Here is a 22,726-nt window from a genome sequence, read left to right on the forward strand (position 1 = left end):
TTGTAATAGAGATCACCTTCAAGTATTAATTTCTTGCAATGAATCTGATGAGCACTGGCTAGCAACTTATGTATCGATACCCATATAAACTGAAAACACTTTTATTCTTTAAAAAATAATAGTTAAATATTCATAAAACGTTTTCTTTGGAGACTTTATGAAGCAACTGAAAAAATATTGAAATAAGAGAGAAAGACAAGGAGCATATCCTATAACAACAGCACTTTCCCAATCACCCTCTCTCCCAAGATGGAGATAGAGAAATAAGGTTTACTAAGCCTCTGGTAAAATAATAGATTTTGAATGTAGGAAGCACTATAGAGGTTTTTATCCATCCTTTTTGCCATCTGTGTGCATTTGTGTGACAAGCAATGTTGGTAGAAGGAAAGATTTATTCATTCCAAATAGGAACTATGTGGCTTAAGAGGAGCTAGACTCATGTTCCACTCCTAAAACAGCAAAAGAGACTAGGATATATATCTAGAGGGTATTTTCAAAAAGTATTAACAAGATCCAGAGCAACACTTCATCTTGTAAAACACATTAAATTAAACATTGACATTCTACAGATGTATTAAGTGGACTTGATTTTGCTTCTCAAAGTAAACTCCACAAAGTCAATAAAGTTATTACAATTATTTACAAAGTTAAACAGATACTGCCTGCATAGTTCAAAGCTTGCAAAGACATTAAATTAGAAATACACAGCTGTCTATTCAATAGCAATAACGACTTAATAAGTCGTACACTGTACTGATTGCAGGAGGAAATCCAGCAGGTACTGAAGTTGTCCCAAAAGAGAAGATTCTCATCAATTTCTAATTTAGTAGTGTGCTTTTTAATTGTGTGAGAAAAAGACAGAATTTACTTTCTTGAATTCTCTGCCATTTTCCTGTGCAGCTAAAAACACAATGACTTTCTATAGTGGCAAATATTGCACATAAGATAAACATATAGTATTATACATAAAGATATCCAAATTAAATAACCATAGTGGCCAGAACATTTATCTCAATCTTAATAAAATTCCAGCCACTGGTTAGATTCCTCTCTCCACAAGTTCAGAGAGGTTTTTCGTCAGAGTGTTTTAGTGGATTGGCATGCGAGACAATAGAATAGTAAACTTAAAAAAAAAAAAAAAAAAAAGACAAACCTGGGAATGAAGACAAAGTGAAGGTACTCTTTTAAGACTATCACAAAATTTAGGGTAATTTTGCATAGAGTATTGTATTCTTTCCCTTCAGTAAAACATTTTCGTGTTTAGTAACCAGAGCTAAAGTATTTGTGAAATCACAGTACGTTTGCACCTTTTATCACCTACAGAGATGGAGGACGAGAGGATGGACCTGGTACATATGATCTCTTAAAAACAATTTATCTGCCTTCATTTTTGTTTGTCCTAAAATGAGCAAGTGCAACCTCGCTATCCGGAGTACTGACGGGAAGTGAGGATTTGAAGATTCTTGGACTTCCGGTGATGAACCGTGCTCCACTGGTTTATCTGCTAACTGACATGCATAACAACGCCCCTCTGTGAAGGTGACAATGCAGAGAGCACTCTGCCCACAGCCACATCTTATCTCTATTACACAAGCACTGCCCCGAAAGCTTTTACCGCCACTGAGTCAATCACAACAAGCAGACATCCCTCTCAGGTAATCAGGTAATCCCTCTCAGGCCCTTCATTTCTGTACAGACTGGCAAAATTTGTATTGTATTAAAATCTTAAGGGGCAAATTAACATCCCCTTAATGACTGACCCACTGTAAGATATTTCAAAGAGCTCTAGGAAGCATTACCATGTAGTTTTCATGCAAAGTTGTATGCAACTTCCAAACAATTCATTTCTGTCTTGCATGACCTATCATACAAATTTTAGAACAGAAAAATTACTCTGAAGGGTAGTAAAATAACAAGTTTCAATAAATACAGAAAGTATGTGGCAAAATAAGAAACATACTATTTTTCTACCCCTTCTCCTTCCATTTTATCTACTTTTCACAGAAATGTACTGAATTCTAGCTTAGTATTTATGATTACCTTATAAAACTGAGAAATTTATTTAAGTCTTGAAAGATTCTCAAAGAAAACTCTGAAGAGGCAGGGCTACCATACTGATCTGCCATCTGAAATGTTCAAAGCTAGCCTGATAAGTTTATGAGTAAGGAGACTTTTTCCCAAAATCACTAATGTTTTAAACTCCATTGTATAATCAGGTTGTGCTTTACTGTCTTCACACATCATCATCTGCAATGGTGTCTGACTTTCTGACTTCAGAATTAGAATTCTACTCAATGGATGCCACAACAACAACAACAACAACAACAACAAAAAGGTCAGAAAACAAATCAGTTTACCATTGCTATACTGTCATGCTCAAAATAGTATACCTTCAAAATATAATACCTTCTAACAAAATTTACAAATAGACTACATACAAACAGAGCAAATGAACTCTTTTAGTCATTTTAAAAGCACCTGAAAATTAAAGTGAAAATTTTCAGGTATCCCATACTATCTGTATGAAAATCTCACTTCTACATTTTTCTCACTAAAAATGCTCAGCTTGAGGAAAACACTGCTCACTGGATACGTAATTTTTTTTTTATGTAGAACTTATAGTATGTAGTCAAGGCTGCAAAGGTTCTGTGCAGTTTCCATGTTTACAACTGTAACAAGATTTTAAATTTACAGCAATACTTCCATTTTCACATTCGAAGCTGTAAATTAAATTATAATATTGTCCATCTGTCAAAACTGATTTTTCCATACGTGTATGTGTTACATATAAATGAGTACAAAAATATGAAAGCTTATTTAAATAAAATTTTCAGAAAATGCACACTCCAAGTCGATCTGTATGAACTTTCATAGATTCAGTAGATCTCAGGTTTATTTCAACCCACATCTTTTAGGATGAGCAAATAAGAATGTTTTTCTATAGCTCTTCTCCCACACCTCCCTAATACATGCTTGCACATGCTATACTTTATTCTGTGGTGGTAAATTACATTTTGACTGTTTTGATGACCTACACTTTAAGGCCATGTAGATCATTAGCAAAAATTCCTGTAGGACAACTGTGTTTGTAGGTTTAGACTAAATGTTCTAATACACAGCCAGAGGTTTTTTTTTATGTGGCTGTTAATCTGTGCATTTTGGACATATTCCTAAAAGTACTGTAAAACCGTTCAAGCAGCAAGACATGTAAAACATTCCTGTTAAAGATTACGAAAAAAATCTTGGATAAATATAGTTAAAAGCCTTTTTCTTTCTTTTTTTCTTATTTTTTCTTTTTCTTTTTTTAAGAAAAGGAAGGGTTTTTTTCTTTCATGTGAGATCCACCCACCCTATTTGAATTTTGTCCTACTTTTGAACTTCTTTTAGATATAATTTCAGGGAAAGAAATCGAGGTGTTAAATATAACAATCCTTACACTTGGCATGCACATCAGTTACCCAAGATTCCTTATTTCTTTTTCCTGCCAAAGATATATATTCTGGAGAGAATGCATATTCCCATGGCCAACAGCTGAGGAAGGTGCTGTAATGCCTTGGCTGCTTCCAGCTGGCCTTTCAAAGAAGTAGGAATTCCTAAATTAAGGGAAAAATTGTCACTGGCAGACTGTAATGGTGAAAATGCATCCTTTTGCCAAGACAATAGGCAATCACTGCAAAAGCTCATACAGTCCTCAATGAAAAATCCAATCAATATTAACAGAATTGACTTGGACAATTTATATTCAAGAAAAAGTGGATTGTTCAATAAAAGGTTTTACAAGTCTAAGTATCATTAAAAGTGGAGAAGTGCTCTAAGAAAACCTGATGAGTTCTACTGGAAATTATTAGCGGAGCATTCCTATTCATATATGTACAGGTTCATCAGTTCCAGCATTCAAGCAGTTTCAACCTTTTAATAAAGTGAGTGTGAAACAAGGATAGCAAGCAATCAGATGCTAGCAACAGGATTTGTATTTTCTATCATGCTTGCAACCATTTTGTATATCTGAAGTTCACTTTTTAAGGCAGGTTCTGCATTTGTTTGCAATAAACTGAGTTTAACTATCTATATTCTTAGTTTTAAAGGTTACTATACAAAGTAAATAATCTGTAATTTACTTCAACATTTTTTTTTCCTGAAACTATTTGTGAACAGTGCAACTAACACACACACACACATACACACACACACACACACACACACACACACCAAAAAAAAAAAAAAAAAGGGACTAATAGTTTCAAATATAAGATGAAGTTTGAGTTCTTCTATTCATCATTTCCAGGAAGGTCTTTCTGCCTCTCATTTCTGACACACCCAATACCTCAGTCTGTGAATGCCAAAAATATTCAGAACTTGTGCTGAAAAAAAGTCTGCAGTTGGTCTCCTAGGTTCAGGAAGTTTTAGTTGTCCTTCTTTCTTTCTTTTTTTTTTTTTTTCATTCTTTCTCTTGCTCTCTTTCTCTCTTGCTCTGCCTCTCTCTCTCTCTCTCTTTTTTTTTTCCTTTCTCTTTTTCCAAGTGCTTTCTTTTTTCACTGATCAGTATTTGGTAACTGTTCAAAAGACATAAGATTTGAAAAGAAGATAGATGGCCCCAGCCCACCTTTGGTAAGCTGTACCAGAAGCAGGCCTTATGAAGAGGAAGTCCTCATCATCTGGTCTCAGGAACCTGGAGTATTCTCTTCTCTACTTTTTTAGTCATTGTTAGCTTCACATGGAGATTACCTATGCTGTTCAGTGGAAGATGAGAAACTGCTCTTGGTAACAACAGAAAAAGCAACTGATAGTTTACAAGTAAGATATGACTGTGGAAAATCACATGGCATTTAGCTTAACACTATTACTACAGAAATTACAAAAAAAAAAAAAAATCATTTTGAATAGGATGGCATACAGAAGTTTCTCCATCGATAATCTATGCTGTAGACCAACACTGGTCATTTACTCTTAATCAATAGTGGGACTTTACTGGCGTCGATCTTAACAGCCATACTGGACTTAACTCAGAAATACTATATTCTTTTTCCATGTGTTATACCCTGGTTCAGTTCTGGATTTATTTACTTATTTATTTATTATTTTGGATAAACCAGTTACAGTTTCCCACTACTTGACTGAGTAAGCTTGAGTGTTCCTCTGAGAGTAGCATTTTGTCGAGACACGGAGCCTGTTGACTTTCCTCCATAATATTTGCTTTTTTGGGTTAATTCACAAAAACCTACACAGTGTTTTGAGTGGTGAATTTAGAGTCTAGCAGTAGAGCATACCACCTCCTGTGAGATGAAGAGTAGTGGTGGGACATATGATCTCATGCTCCAGGCAAGATTTATACTGCAATGTTCTTACTGGTTATACAAGGATAAGCAGAAGACCCTTGGATGTGGAAGGAGAAATCCCTTGCAAGACTGAAGTGTACACATGGTGTATAAGATAGTTGTGGATCTCTTTGAAACCACGAAAAGAGCAAAAGGAAAAGGTATTTTTTTTTTATGATGGATTCTTCACTGACTTAAAACTCTTTATTATGTAGACTTTCCTTTTCTGCACAAACAGAATTCTGATGACTAATTCATTATTCTCCTAAAAATATTAACTTAAAAAGTTCCTGAAATCTTCATACTGAACACTAAGCTTCTGCAGAAGTTCTGTGTATTATAACCTGAAATCCTGATCCACAAAAACAACAGACTGCTTTTTTTCATTTGTTTGTTTGTAATTTCAGGTAAAGTTGCCCAGCTTAAATGTCCTTAGTCATGACATATACTCTCAAAATCAACAGAAGACCATAACAATTTATACACCTGTAGGTTTATAAAAAAATTATTTGAGTTATATGAAGACTCAATTTTTATTTTCCCAGTTTTGTAGACTATATTTCTTCTTCACGCTTTTTTTAAAGGCAATATACATGCAAAGCTGAAACTAAATATTCAACTTTTTTTTTTTTTTGGTAGTAAAATAGATCTGTGATGTTTGTGATATTGGGAAAGTGAGATGAGGGAAGTGAAAGCTAACCATTTTTAGGATCTTTATTATCCAGTTAACAGAGCAAATAACTTCAACTGCACTTCTGCAACGCTTGTATACTAATAATTTGTGGATATTTTTACAATTTAGAGATACCATATGCTTACTTAAAGCCTTACGTTATTTTTAAAATATCAGAAAAGAAACTGGAAGTAGGCAATTATTTGTTAGAGCCATGTGATAAAAACGCAATTCATAACTGCTTAAGAGGGCTGATACTTAGATTTAATATTATACTGCCCACACTCTTTTAAAATTCCTTTCTGTGGCATTCTGCCATTAGTGCTTTGTGGTAAGTAAGACATAATCATACCTAACATTTTCACATGTGAAAATTCACTAAATTATTTTTTCAAAAAAGATGACTTTCTATTGATTATAACTATCAAATAACAAAACAAGAATACGATAAGCTGGAAGCAGTTAGTTTCAAAGACATAATTTTTCTTTTCTATAAAATTAATACATCTATGCTGTTCTGGATCAGTGAAAACAAATTCTTGAAAACATTTTGAGAAATTAACCTTTGAATATATAATTTGATGTTAGCATGTATCACAAAACTGTTGTGTAAAAATCCCTCCAGGGAAAATCATAGCTCATCAAGATAAATATTTATTTGATTACAGCATTTCTAATGAAATGACAATTCAAAGAACCCACTAAGAACATAAATAAAATGTCATAGGAGAAGAAAAATTCCCCTCGTATTTCCAAAGTTTCCATGATTTAATATATTTAATATTCAGAAATTAAAGAAATGTAAGTTAAAGGCTGTTCTGTATCACCTAGAATTAAGTATTTGACTGTAAATGGAATCATGACATGCAGCAATCTCATTTTGATTCCAGTAATACTAAAAGTAAATGAAAGAGCTCTTCCCTAACAATTCCTTTATTTTCACTCAGTAGATTTACCAAATTTCACATCATTCACATCAAGATCTTAAGTGATAGCAAGTAATTATGTCAAATGGATATGAAAGATATTCAAAGAAAACAAAGAAACAAATCCTGTCTGTTTAAGAGGAAATTGAACCTTAAGGTTAATTTGGCCAAAATACTATGATCTCACATATAGGTCATTACTTCTGAAAAAAAAACCGACAAAAATACCACAACAATTATTATTATTAATAATAATAATAACACAATATAGAAGAGAAATGATGAAAATGAATTAGAATATTACTTAAAATTGTGAGCAAAACCTCACCAATTTTCTCTTCATTGTATCTAGATACAGCCAATGCAAGAAAATGGGTCTCCAGAAAATTCCATATTAATTGGATAATTGTACTAAAATGAAATGCAAATTTTATTACATATGATGAAGTCATCCAAAGGTAAGAATGTCAGTAGAGAACTATTAAAAGGCCAAGACATAGACAACGTTAACCAATCTGAGCTGCTGTGATCCTGTGATAAATTCAGCTAAGAACAATCACTACTTTTGTTTGAATGCTGTTCTACATCAATTTTAGTGGAGATACTTGTAGCAAGATTATATGAGGGAACTTTGGAGATTAAAAGTAGTTCTGTCTGAAAGACAATGCAGAAAAGTAAATCTTTCTTCCAGTATTTAAAAATTAGAAACAGTAAAAATAATTTCAAATTGAAATCTAACTAGAAGTTATTACAAAGCAGAAAAAGTAAGAATCATATGGCATAAGACAAAGTAACAAACAAGAAAAAACAATAAATACTTGTGTGGTAAAACAAGAACTGCATAATGGCTCAAGTTTATCTCAAGCATAAACACCTGACAGTATTATCGGCATTAGCTTATGAAAGATAGGAGAAAAAATGTATGAAATAAAAGTTTTCCAACACACAGAAATCATCTAGATCCCACAAGAGCAGAAGGATTACATAAATGCTAGCAGAATCCAAGTCAAAAAGCTAAATGAGTTACACTTTGGCAGAAGATACAGTCAGAGATGCTGATGAAAACATTTGGAAGAATAGAGAGATTATCTTAGAGATTGAGATACACAAGGCAAAAGAATGCCTACTGGGCTAAGTCTCAGTACTGGACTGAGTAACTGAATTTTTCTGCACGCATTGACAGCTTTGGAATGATTTGTCAGCTATCAGAAAAAAAATAAATATCTAGACATCATCACGAACAGACCAATGATATGATTTGTCCAACATGTATCAACAAGCAAAAGCAAGAAAGAAGACTATGACAGAAAATGGGGTAATGAACATGCAGCAAAAGCTTATACTGAAAATATGAAAAAAAACTGCAGTTGAAAATGCCAGGGAGTGCCGTTCCCCAAATCAGGGATGAGCCATGAAATGCTAGATAATGCAGCATTTTCCAGTTGTATACTGAGATATCTACTTCTTTCCAATATAACATAATAGGCATATCATCAGTGACTGTAAAAAGACTGGAGACTCTTAAGTGGAATAGTGTGTACATATGCAATACATTTGTTTCAGTTAAGTGAAAGTCTAAGGAAAAGATAAAGAAGTTGCATTTTTGTTTTTCTCATACCCATCCTTGACCCTCAAGGCCCACACTACTTTTGATTCCTTAGTTCCTTTCCTCATAACGTATTTGCACATAAATTCATCATAGTTCCTGGGATAACTGTGAAATTCTCATGGACTCTGTAGTTTTTATTTATATATAAAATTTATAAAATTTTGTAGAGAATAGTCTTCTCAGACCAGGCATGACTGAAGGAAAATTAGTGCCAGCACAAGGACACAGGAAAGATGCTTGCTGTTAACCTTTGTCATTCAGTAGAGATCTCTGGAATATACTGCTAGTGTGAGAACTATTATTTATTTTCTGGGTCAAAGCTTGCTTCCTGAGGTATTTCTTGTGATAAGATTCTAAATGATTGATCAAGGAGGCGAGTGATGGGTGCTACCATGTGACAATCAACGTGTGACAATCAACATCATTCTGTGGACATTTGAAAGTACCTTCCTTCATAGCTGTTTGCCTTTAATACAGTGTGCTCAGGACTGTTTACTGGCAGAAGATCTGGACTATGACCAAGTAACTCCAGCTTGCTATGGGAGACTGGGAGATAATACCATTGTATTCTGTGAAGGCAAGATACAAGTTGGCGCCTCCATGCTCTCTCTTATCTGCTAGCAAACCTCAGCAGATGGAAACAAAAGGAGTTCCTGCTGAGATCCAAAAGCCAGAAGGTGTCACTCCAAAAGGAGCTCACTCAACCACTTTGGATTTATATAAATATGTTTATACTGCCATCGGAAAGTATTACCATAGTCACCATTGTCAACCAAACAGTCCCCGACAACTCATCACTACTGAAAACAAACCTCACTGGACCCACAGTGGTGACTATCTCCCTCTTGCTCTTTACAAAGACTCCTTGCTTTTGTTTTTTATCTTTTCTATCGCCCGTTTCACCTTCCCCATCTCCCTGATTGATTAAGATTTGTAATGAATTGGTCGGACCAATGTTTGAACCATTGTTTCTTAATCTCACATTGGGTATACATCTATCAAAGTAACTCCTCTCCCTCCTATAAATTGGAGCGAGACAGCTAGTTGGACTGTGATGAACTGCACTGTAACAGGTGTGTAGCAAAGAGTTAGAGTAAAAATTTCCCTGGTCAAGCATAATTTATATATTTGATGAATTCTGGATCAGCCTTCCAGATGACTCATCGTGTAAAAATCCCAGGAGCTCTTAGCAAAACTCAGTTGGCATTTCTGGGAGACCACACAATTAAGTCCTGGATAGAGGATATTGCTTCTGTTCAACAATTCTTGGGTACATTATTCTTTATCTAAGTATATGCTTATATGCATATGTATATATAAATTCCTTGCAGCAGTAACACTTGCTTTTAAGTCTCATAACAAAAAAGTTTGAGAACTGATATTTAGCCTGATCTAGTCTGCAGTAGAATGGCTTGGAAGACTGCACATAGTGGCAAGTGGTGATGGAAAGCTGTGCTCTTTGATTTCTATATTGTAGATGCATGATACATCTCTTGTCAGCGATAAACATGTTTATTTTGCCTGCTCATCTTTCCTCTGAGAGATCCAAATGTTGAGAGAGGTCACTGAGCTAGTTTCAGCACAAGAAAGAGGGTTCCTGATATCCTCACTGTAGTAGAAACAACCGTTACTCAAAGGCATCCTATTTGCACTTCTAACTCTTATAATTATAGCTAATGTATTTTTTAAAAACAGACTTCACTTTGATTCTATATATCCCTTGAGGATAATCCTCAACTCCAGTATCAAAGCTTAATCATGAAGTGTAAATGCGCATATATCATTTTATCCGGTTGAAGATCTTAGATGAATGTCATGGTTTTTCAACTAAGCTTTCTTCTTCAAGTTACACCTCTGTATGACACTGTACAATTTCAAGGAGCCTTTTTGTTGGCCAAAAAAAGACATTCCAAGAACTTACTCAGTGGACAGTATCTCATACGATTTCTTCTCATGCAAACATTTCAGCTAAATTTTTGGGATCTGAAATATTTTTTTTATTATTTATTTTAAAGACTATTTGAAAAATATTATTAACATTTTAGATATTTACATTTTTATCTTACTGTGCACAGTTAAAGAACCTCTAAGAAATGTCACAAATATTCTTATAGATAAGAAGCATTTTGAAAATCTGCAATTTATCCCATTTCTGGACTCTGCACTTCTGACTTTCTGTTCACCACAGGTAAAAAGAGGAATTATTGCCAGCATGCGACAGCAGCCATTTTCAGAAAGCCAAACACCTACATTAGCACTGTCCACTGAAGCTGTGGGAAGAATTATTTCTTCAAAAAGCCATTTATATTTAAAGAAATGGGTCAAATCACAAAGACTGGTGGATACTCTGAGTCTAGTACATCACTAAAATATTACATCAATCATTCATATTTGGCACGGTCAGATTGCCAAATCTACTAATTTCTACTAATGGAATAGCTGCCATCAATATAGAAGGTAATTAATGAACAATTATTTGTCAACAGTAGAAAAAAGCAAAGTGGAGATGATCTGTTTGAGTACAGCACGGATATCTACAGTCTATTAAACTTAAGACAAACTGGATTACACAATGTTAAGTATAATAAAATTCATGCCAGCTGACAGAAAAAAAAAAAACATTTTAGTTTCAATAGAAATAAGAGTTTGCTTTGATGATACCAAATACGCCTTTCACCAATAAGCTAGAGTCTAGTAATCATTTCTGTCAGTTTTGTGGAAGTGACAAACACTCGGTAAGGCAAATGGTAGCCAGACTTCTTCACTTTATGTAGTGATTCCAAGCTGTTGATAGAACCATAGAATTTGTGGCTGGAAGGATAGCCCCAAAAATTTGTTAAGCTGCCCAAAGATTTGAAGTTTATTACTGCATACTATCAATGTTTAGTTTTGAAATATTGATGGGTATAAAAGGAAGAAAACAGCATTTATATATAAAGTTCTTAATTATCTCTTTTCATCACTTCTGCTAGCAGTGTTACCATTTTCTTTCTCTGAAATCTAACAGGTAATAATAGTATTCTCTTTCCCTTTCATATGGCACTGTAGCATGCTGTACATTATGCAGTGAGACTATGACTGCTCTAAACCCTTGATCATGGGGCTCTATTTGCATCTACTGCTAGTTACTAGGTGGGCTTTTTTTCCCCCATCTGTTCCCCTTAGTTTTACTTTATACCATCTCCTGTAGTCCCAGGAGAGTCACTATGGGCACTCACTTGTTAATTGTTCAAGAACGGTAATGTCTACTTTTAAAATGTTTTCCAGTTTTATTTGCTTTTTGGCTATTACAAAGGGTGGTCTTAATTTGTTTTTTCTAGAAACTAACATGACATCTCATTTATTCTAGACAAAATACTACAGTTTGCTTGACTGATCTACAAAATACCTATCTATCTAAAACAAGTTAATATCACAGAATTGGTAGGAAATGAACAAAAATCTCCCCACTCTGATTTTATTATACTGACATCTTCTATAAGATCTGCTCACACTTCACTACTGAAACAAAGACATACATCACCTGCTGGAAACTTACTGTATAATTAGGTCAATATGAACATTATTAACATGATGCTAATATTATTTTGACTTCAATTATTTCACAGTCACATATTCTCTCTGTACGTAAATCTATTAAGTGTGATATTTGACTTGCAGCCAATACAGTTCCATCCCTAGATTGAGAAAAAGCTAATAATTTCAGACTGGGGTCTAAAGAGTAAAACCAAGGCTAACAACCTTGTTAGTGAAACCACAACATTAATAATACTCAAATTCTGTATTTTTAATTAAAGGAGAACAAATCAGTTACTTGCTATGGAAATTTAGGGATTGTTTAAATGCTTCAGCACACAGTTTAAAGGTTGAACATCTCATGTGGATGTTCACATGAATTTGTTTTTTTCCTTTTTCACGTTATTACATGTTATTTGATCCAGACAAAAGAAAAGCAATAATCGTCACTAACAACTGCTTTTTTGTACCACTCAACTGAGAGATCTCTCTATTAACTGTTGGTTTTATTCTGTCTCCCCTCAACAGCCGGATACATTATCTTTCTTTCACCTGCTATCTGGAGGACATTGTATAGACTATCTTAAATAAACAATTTGAAACAGGACATGAGTTCTGAGACTTACTGATGTAAAAACCGAGCAGTGGCTTCAGATGTCCTTTAGTTTTACAAGAAAAAATTATCAGATCCAACTTTGATCCCCCTTTTAACTTCTTCAGCCAACAGATAAAGCAAAATACACCCCAACCATGTGAATCATTATGACAGATTCTGTATTTGACTCCTGTTTCTCTCCAGTCTAATACACAGGTACTGTTTAGAAATTCAGCTGTCCCTTCCTCTTTAGCCCCTACTGAGTGCATCTTTTCTTTCCAGATTCCTCTACAAAATCTTATCTTAGCACTTACAGCATATTATATGCTTTGACTCCTATATACATACACTTATATTCCTTCCTTTACCACACAAATGGCTATTCTAAATTCTACTCTCTTGCCCATTGTTTCAATCCTATTATCACTTGCTGAATGCCTCCAGAAGTTTCTGGCATAATATCACATCAAACTTAAGATTTTTATTATTGTTTTCAAAACGTACTCTACTCCCAAATTATCCTCCCTTCCAAAATTCATCCTGACACTTATACTTCATTTATTCTACCAGTGTTCTGAGTATTCTAGATAATAGCAAAATATATGCGTATGTATAGCTTCCAACATAAAGTTCCCTAAATACAACATTTGAGTATTCTGTACTGTCATCATTTAAGTAACTACTCATACAGTGATGTGAACTTCTCTAGTAAGTTGTGTTAACAGTGCACATGCATTTCTCTACGCTCCTGCTTATCCTTAAATGACAACTTATTAGCAAAAGTTACTGCTCATAATACTAGCAAGCTACACTATGCTCTGTTTAAGTCTATGATAAATGTGGTAAGCTTTCTTCATCTGAGGAAAACATTTGTGTTGCTCAGCATTGTATTCCATGGACAGCATTCACAGAGAGAAGACAATGAAACTGATAATGTTTCAAGACAGTGGCTCCAGAACTTCAATTTGAGCCTTTAGTTTCTCAGCACACCCATGAGGGCAGGCACGGAGCACAACTGATGTTGAGAACAGAAATTTTTAGCACACTGAGCCACCTTACTGACTTAAGAGCTATTAAGGAGTTTAATGCTGCATACATACATTTCAGGTTATACAGCATATTTGTAAGTTAAATCAGAATTTTAGAAGGATTTATGTGTTTTTTGACTTATCAGAGCCTGTAGTCAAGTTTTCTTTGATCTTTCTATTATTGTTAAAGTATTGAAGAAAAGAATTATTTGATCTCAATGTGACTGTACCTCTAAAACAATATTAATTCCATTATAGCACTACCATGGTTATTAATAATTTTATCTTTCCAGTAATAGTGCAGTTTAAGCTTCATTTAAAATTATGTCTTAGGAGTTCAAAAGGAGCAGCAAAGCCAATAAGGATCACATTAAGCCTCTTGTTTAAATGTGTGAGAAGCGTCATTTAAATTTTTCAAGCCAATTCTTGGCATTAGCTAGGGGGAACTTGGCTTTGCTCAAAGGAACAGCTTTCTGTCAATGTCAAGAATGATCCTGAAGAGTAAAAACAGTGAACACAGAGGGCTACACTGAACATCTAAGTTAGAAACAAACAGTGAGCAAAGATCAACATTTATTTGAGCTTTCCATTTGTTTCCCCTATTGCAGACATATTAATATGTATGACATGACTTCATGTTGCTATGTACTCTAGCAATGGAACAGAATAGTAACGGGGGAAAAAAAAAAAAAAAAGGAAATCCAAGTATATTTTAAATTGAACTCATGTCTCTACAGAGAAATTAAAGTATCTATTCTTTCTGTATAAATCCTAGAAAATCTCAGCTGTATAAGTCACACTCGGGCTCTATTATTAACCATTCAAAAGATTTTGTTAATTCCACATGAAATATTCCCTCACATTCTGTTTCTGAAGTTTAAAGAACAATTTAGGTGACACTGTTAAAGCCTTAACAGGAGGAAGGCATAACATTTGAAATGCCAGTAAATTTTAAACAGGAAGAAATACATTATCGTACATGAATCTATGACATAGGCTTTTGTGAAAAGTACTGAATCGGAGAATAAAGCCTTTCTTTTTCTTCAGAGGGCACTGGGAATACTGTATAACTGTCTGAGCATCCTCACATAGCCTCAGCAATGCTGATCTGAATGACTGCTTCAGCTAAGAAAGCAGATGGTCATTTCCACATGGTCTTCTTGTTCATGCTATGCACATGATGCAAGTTTTTTCTCCAATTTTGTGGTATGGAAAAGCAACTACTAGGCTTATTTCCAAACATATCTTCTTATAAAAGTAACCCTGCTTCTAAAGATAAGTTTCTTCTGGCTGTTGCTTAAATATTAATGGCCATACTGCCTTGTATTTCTGAAGTACCTAAGGTAGGGGGTTATATCCAAGTTTCTATGATGGTGTTCCAAAAAATCAAGTATTTGAAAATAACTCATAAAGAAGACCAGAAAATTGAGTAAGCAGTAATATGATAGTGACAATTTGTACCCCACAGTCATTATAGTCATAAAATGAGAGTTCACAAGTAGAATTCTGTGAAACACTCATTACCCATACAGTTCTTGCAGCTAATTCTAGGAAGGCTGTCTAGTCATACATTACTGGCTTTAGTCCTTGTTTCCAGCTATTACATCATATTAAAAACAACTAAAAATACATTAAATACTTCTCCATGCAAGCAAGTTTAAAAGCTTTTGCAGTAATGTTATGCATTGAAAGCAGAAGAGATGTTTGCAAGGTTATGAACAGAAACAAAATAAATAAATAAATAAATAAATTAGAATATTTCTGCTAAAGCACGGTCTGTGATAGGGAAGTAACCAACTTTAGCAATTTTTTTTTTTCTTCAGAATTTCATTGTGTTTTGAATATTTTAAACCGTACCAAATGTTCAGGTTCCCAGTCCAATAACACATTCATTCAATCGCACATCTAACCAGTGTCTTCTGATACTGTTTGGCCTGTATGTATGTATTTCATTGAAATCAAAATCCCTATACCAAGGAAATAACTGGTAGTTACATCAGGTGTTCAGAAAAATCCAGTTATACATGCTTTCTAGTTATTAAATGGTGTACTTGGAAGTTGACTAAGCTAAACATGCTTCCTTATGAGGCTGAAAGATACAACTTCTTGGAATTGTGGACAAATAAAATCTGCAAATACAATAAAATGTCTTTGAAATGACCTTAATTGGAGTATAATTATTATAATTAATTACAGTTGGGTTACATCTAAATGGCAAACAATACCTTGCCCTGGTTAGGAAAAAAAGACGGTGAGGTAGTTTTTAGACGGGACTCAATAGGATGACCTAAGCAAATTACTCTAAATGCTCAGTAATGGAAATTCAGTTATTTTCCCAGAACCATTTTGTTAAGCAACCTTGAAACAAATTCCACATTACAATGAGAAATGCATGACAGAACTAGGACATACAACAACAAACATTAGGCCTCTACCAGCCTATGATGGAAGTGGAAAAGAAACACAAGAGTACTTCACCAAAGCATGTAATGCACACTGCCAACTGATAGCCTGTATGTTGCTATCCAGACATTCAGGAACTTCTTGCTGGGAGCCAAACACAGTATTCAATGTGTTTGATACGTTGTCTTAGTAAGACATCAAGTGGGAGGCAAGGAAGAAAATAAGTCTAACAGAAAATAAAGAATACAGGCAAAAGAACTGCTACTTTGCGTAACCAAGTGTTATCAGAATTTTCAAACAGTTCTGGAAATATGCAAATAGCATATTTGCAAATACGAACACTTAATATATTCCATACTCTTCATGTTTCTGACAGTTTTGCCTGCCTACTGGAAACAGTAAATATATATCACATTTGCACAATAATGAACATTCAACTCATTCACATTTCTGATTTTTCTTTTGCACTTTTATCACACTGTGACTTCATGTTTTGAATATATATATATATATTTATTATCATTTTTTAATTATTATTTTTTCGCAACTGGGAGGGTCCTGGATCTCTAATGAAAGCCATACAGAGAATTCAGCTAGCAGAATATATTATGCTATGGGACAGCAGAATCAAGGATGTCTCACCTTAGACCAGTCTCCCATTCTCCAGACATAGCATTTGGAATAGTCCTCACAGTCCTCTGCTTCTTTAGGTCTTGTGGACAAAACGCATTTCTTGCGGGGATTGGTGCACCTCACAGTCCGATGCCGTACTCCCTTACCACACTTTACAGAGCACTGTTGGAAAAAGATGTTTTTCAGGTTTCTACAAAAGGCCTCTGCCAATGACTTCTGCCAAGCTATTATAAATACTTCAGGACTTCAGTGATTTCCTGACTTTCAATCCTCGCACAGATACTTGACTTGCTAAAAAATAACACACGCACAAAAATTCTGTATCATCATTTTTAGACTTATATGTGAAAATACGTAATTTGATGAAAAAAATATTTGCTTAATGAAAAACCAAGCTTTAAAAGCTGTGTTTGGATAAGGAAACATTTAGAAAAGATATGATGAAATGAAAGTTGCAGTAAAAATATAATCTTTGTTTTATATATATATATAAAATTCAATCTTTTCTTGAATAATTCAAAAAAATATTACAAAAAAAAACACTAAATGAAGACTGTAAGTACAAGACATGAATCAATTTCAAATAAACTCCACCTTTATAAGAAGAAAAAGGTTAAAATGTAAAAGCAAATACTCTAAACAAATGCAAGAATCCAGACTGAATTTGAAAATTCAAATTCACAGCATATACAGCATGTGAAAACTCTTCTCAAGTTCACTATAAGGTCTTAATCTATGCTTTTTTCAGCTATTACCACTTACACTGCCAAAAATTATGCCATTTCCTTCTTAAAACATTATCACTGCTTTTGATCATCCCACTGCTTGTAGATCAAAGCTCTCCTTTGCCAAACCAATTGCAACTGTAGGAAGCAGTAATGGCTAGCTTCCAATTCAATGGTGGTAGTAGGAATGTCTACGGGAAACACCTCTCTCTTCAAAATACATTTCTTCCAGCAGAAACATGCTTATTTATTTATTATCTCTCAAGTGAAACAAATCAACTAAACCACATGGGTTTCTTTCTCACACCACTGTTAGCATGCATGACTCTTCCCACAATTAACGTTTGCATTATAAATGTCTGTATCAAACCAACAACTGCTGATGATTACTCCTCTTATCTCTATCTTAGCACATGCTTTTTCTTTTTGAAAATATTCCCTGTGCTGCTGACCAGAGAAACCCAAACAAAGCTGTATACCCACATTCAGAAGCTGCTATTCTTATTTTGAGCCTGAAGGGACTCATAGCACAGCTCAGAATTGCTGTATTCTTCCAGTGGAGGGAGCAGCTTTAAATAACCCCTTCAGCTTTTCCAGACAGCAGTGATAACTCCCTTCTTCCTCCACAGTCTTTAAGATTTAGTATAGCTTCTTAGAAGAAGAAAATCGAATGAACATACAGCCCACACTAATGCTTCAGGATAAATGGATCCAAAATTATCTTATTTACAAGCCCTTTGGCTCAGTGCTTGTACTGCTCTTGGAAAAAGGAAGGGAATGTCCTTTTTTTGCATGCAGCTTCACTCCCAGCCTCTCTGAAGTAAAATGGAAGCTACAGTCTGATCAACCTCCCTCTCAGACACTCACAGTCTGAACCCACATTTCGGTAGCTGGCAACTGTCTCAATTCTGCTTACCCCTAGTTAGCCATTACTACAGTCAGGATATACTTGATTACATCCACTTGAAAATAGGCCAAAAGAAACTGTTCCAGGACATTAACAAGGTAAAATGTAGTAGTTCTATACTTGTTTTCCTAGCTTATTTTCCTAGTCCTAGTTCTAAATCATTGCAAAAGGATCCTGAAACACATTTTGCTAGCAAAAAAATCCCTACACTCTCAGAAAATACTAATGCATAAATAATCATTGTGTCTGCTTATATGCTGTAAACGCGGCACCTCAGACCAGACTCCTGCCTCCCACACAGTCATGCAGTCTTGGCCTTCACAGCGCTGTGCAGAAGCAGGCTTTGGCCCAAGGCAATCTCTCTCCCTTGCTCTGATCATGGTCCCATTTCTGAGCTGCTGTGTGCAGGCTATTTGTCTATTTTGCGTCCCTTTTCCACATGTCCTTGAACATGGAGTCCATTCAGTCATCATCCACCTACAAAGAAATGCAGGCAATCCAGTAAGAAGAAATCAGGATGGAAGAAGTCCCACTGTATCGCTTAATCTTTTGCCTACCAATAATTTCTTAGTCAGGATACCCTTATAAATGTTCTCCTTCCTTTCAATTTAACATTTAGCACTAAACAGACTAACTGCTAATCTAACATATTTTAAACTTAAATACTATTCTGTGATTCTATGAATAAGTTAATGTTCAGATCATCAGTTTCCATGTTTTCACAGTACTCTCTTGCCATTACAAGTCCAATTAGAAAAGCTCCAAAATAGTGTTACACGTTTCAAATATGACAGTCCACTAATCAGCCTTGTATTTTCTGTCTATCTCTACCAAATGTATGTCCATCATTTTTTTAAAAGACTCAGTTTCACAACAGGATCACTCCTGTGTGTTGTTCTGGAGGAAAGTCAAACTCTTTCATGTTCTTTAGGATCAGGCCTAAATAAAGTCACTTGGCTTAAATCACAGCAAGTAAGGCTGATGATGGCAGCTTGGCAGAATGCATATACCTGGAAAGCAACCTAATTCTAGGAGATAATTTTCCCCAAATGTTCTGTAGCTTCATACTGGCCATACATTCTTAAAAATCAGAAGTTCTGCCATTAATGTAGTATACAAGTTTATCCCAGGAGGTTAGACTTGCAAGGGAGATCTTTAGGAAACTGAAGTTTAACAAATCTGTTCCAACAGTCTGACATTTATTGTAAGAAACCTAAACATTTAACTGAGTTTTCTTTATTAGTAGTCTAAAGACTCAATTTAGAATTCACAGATTGTCTAAATAATGCAATAGACAGTGCCTCAGAAGAATAACATACTATTTCATTTCCATCAACTCACTGTATAGTGTCATTAATAAAATAAAATGCTAACCTGGTCAAATATGCATATAACTAAAAGAAATCTATCTACTGTTTAATTGTCTGTGGAAACACAAATGTTAATAGTTCAGTCTTACTTAAAATGTATTACAAGTTGTATTTTATTGATCTTAATATTTCATGACTTACAACAAAGCTATGTCTATTGGTCCATATTACACACTTTCTTCAACACATTTGCTTTGAATTGAATTACATTTCAATTTCATGGTACACATCACAGTGAGAACTTCTACCAAAGAAAGTAATAAGCTGTTTTCTTGAATGATAATTGATTGAGACCTGTGCTTAAGGGCTCTCTTTAATTCAGACTTAAGATAAACAACATTAAATGTTTCAGCGTCCTCCATATTTCGCAGTATAACTTTTGGGAAGTATGGCTTTACTGCACATTGATTGCCAGAAGCAATAAATGCTCCTGGGATTTTTACATTTAGATATAAGTCTGATACAATCAAATCACTATTACCTGGTCTGGCATGGCTGCTCGTTGCACTTTCGGATCTGTGGTTCAGGTTTTGTTAAATATTTGCACTTCTTGTTGTCCACATGACTGATATTTTTGTTCATAATCTTTGTGCAAGAGACTGTTGTTTTTCTTTCACCTAGTAGAAGATAACGAAGGTATACAAGAAATTTTTTTGTTAAAAAGAAATGCAAAATCTATCTGTACATCAGATGTAGTTATTCTATGTTCAGTTCAGCAAAAAGAAGTGAAAAAGACAGCAACGAGCCTAAGGGACAAACTAAACTTTTTAGGGAAGAATGCGTTTTCTTAATCCAGTATATTTCTACCAGTGTCATTAGAATATTGCTGCTTTAGTCCCGCAACAAGTCATATTCTGAGCCCCACATCTCACCCTGTAACTGCTTCCTTCTCAACCAAGACCGCAATGTTGAGAACAGCTTGTGGAAAAATCATATAGAAAGAAGACGTGTTTGCTTGTTAAGTTAAAGGAAAGGAATCACAAATCCTGTCTCCCTGTGTTGCTTGAGTTTAGCAGTTCTGCTTTGTTAAGTAGCATATTGGCAGGTGTGGCCAGCACTCAGGTAAAGGGAATCACTGCTGCAGCCTTCAGAAAGGAGACTACACTAAAGAGAAAAGGCCATACAGTCTCATCTGTAGTGTAACCATTTAGGAAGCTGTTTATTGCTGGTGGAGACCTAATGCATGTCCTGTTATGTAAACACTGCCTTTACAGACGGACTGACACTTGATTCTCTTGAACAGGTAGGAAATCTGAATTGAATGCAATAATTACCACAAGCAGGAGCTTGTAATCAGAGTGCAGTATAGTTTTTAGAAAACTAGCAAGACCTTAATTAAAGTCTTGAGTCTGTAGAAAATATCTTCATAACCACTTCTTCCTGTTTCTATCTGGAAGTTTACTGACAAACGGTGTGTGCAGAATGCAGTATTTAATAGCGGTTAGAAATGTGCCTGCAGATCAAGCAGCAGTTAGAAATAATAATTTTCAACATGACCACAACATTTTACAGTGTTTGTATAAGCAGGTGCACATGCAACTTATCTTTTACATACAGTGTTCAAAACGTTTAACCTTTCTTTTTCTCATTTATATATACATCTTTGCATCCTTATTCTCGCCTACACTGAGAATGCTTTTCTGCAACACAGGAAGTGGTAGACCAGTGACATCCATAAATATGCACAAAGTCACATGGCTTCATCAGTACTTTCATCCTGACAGACGTTTTAAACACTTAAGGAAAACTACTGATACTTATATTCTTTAATCAGGTGCACCAAAATATTGATGATAAAAGTTCAAGCACAAAAATTTACACAGGATACAAGCTGCATAATTTTTATTTCATTATTACTTCATGTTAAATGAAATAAATAAAAAGAAGAATTAAGGTGAAAAATTTTTAACATGCATTTCAGAATATTTGCAGTAAAAAGAAAAACTTTCATGTAACTGCATTAACTCAACTATTTCAAACAATAATAAAAAGTGATGGCCAATTACAACGGAGAAAAGTATGATAAAAATAAACATTACAGTAAAAGACTTAAATATTTATTTAAGCAGTAATGTAGAAAGAAATCACCAGCATAGTGCATTTTAGGACTTTTCCAATTGATAGGTAACTCCAGAAATATCTGAAGGAATAACGAGAGACTGTGGTAACATTCCAATTATTCTAAAAATACTTCAGGAAACTGTAAAAAGCATGAATATTCCAAGTGAATATGAGCGCACTATGAAGAAACAGAGGATGACACTAGTACCACGTACAAAATACCTTCAGGGAAGAAGCTTTCTTACCAAACCACAAAAGGCATGTTTATGGAAACTACAGTAATCTGTCGTGACACTGGGACTGTTTGCAGAATCAAAGTAGCTAGAACACTGTGTTCTTTGTGTTGCTGTTATGAGAAGGTAAAGTGTTTCCAGGCTTTCTTATTGCATTACAAGTTGCATAGCAGTTTTCCCAACTGCTGATCAGAGCAGCCGTGATTATCAAAGCATGAAAGACAGGTATTAATAATTAATATATTATTCACAGTTTAAGTCTGAAAAATTAATTAGGAACATATTAAAAGATCTTGGTGGGTTGCCTTCATTAAAAAATCCCTCACATTTTCTAATAACCAGCTTCTGAACAGTTACTGATTGAAAAGGATTTGCTACAGTAATATCATTCACATTCCAATATTTGTACTCATATTGGCATTTAGATCTTCCAAATTCACATTTTTTACAGTTTACAAACATAAACATAGGAAAAATATTACATAAGCATACTAATATCTGCTGTTGCTGTATTTGTTCCGTATGTTTCTGGATCATTCTCAACTCATGTAACTAATGTATTTGATCTGAGATTGGGGTTCAGCTCTTCTGAAGTTTGAAATTTCTTTTACAGATCATTTATCTTAAGTAGTTCCAAAAACAGAGTGGAATGCACAAGAACCTTCTATCCCTGTTCTAGTTCTTACACTTGTATTTCTTCTTGGAAATTGCATCTTGAATTTATTTTTTTTA

At 34.6% G+C, this 22,726-nt stretch overlaps 1 protein-coding gene across 1 annotated transcript in view; it reads right to left on the reverse strand.

The window, feature by feature from the left end:
• Positions 1-22,726, reverse strand: part of ADAMTS19 (ADAM metallopeptidase with thrombospondin type 1 motif 19) — a 97,608-nt gene that overhangs the window by 5,804 nt on the left and 69,078 nt on the right. Inside the window, 3 exon segments of the mRNA XM_010725877.3 lie at positions 16,708-16,860; positions 18,603-18,807; positions 20,182-20,317. Of these exon segments, the coding sequence (XP_010724179.2) occupies positions 16,708-16,860; positions 18,603-18,807; positions 20,182-20,317 (494 nt within the window).

This window comes from Meleagris gallopavo, chromosome Z, assembly GCF_000146605.3.
Source record: "Meleagris gallopavo isolate NT-WF06-2002-E0010 breed Aviagen turkey brand Nicholas breeding stock chromosome Z, Turkey_5.1, whole genome shotgun sequence".
Taxonomy (NCBI): Eukaryota; Metazoa; Chordata; class Aves; order Galliformes; family Phasianidae; genus Meleagris; species Meleagris gallopavo.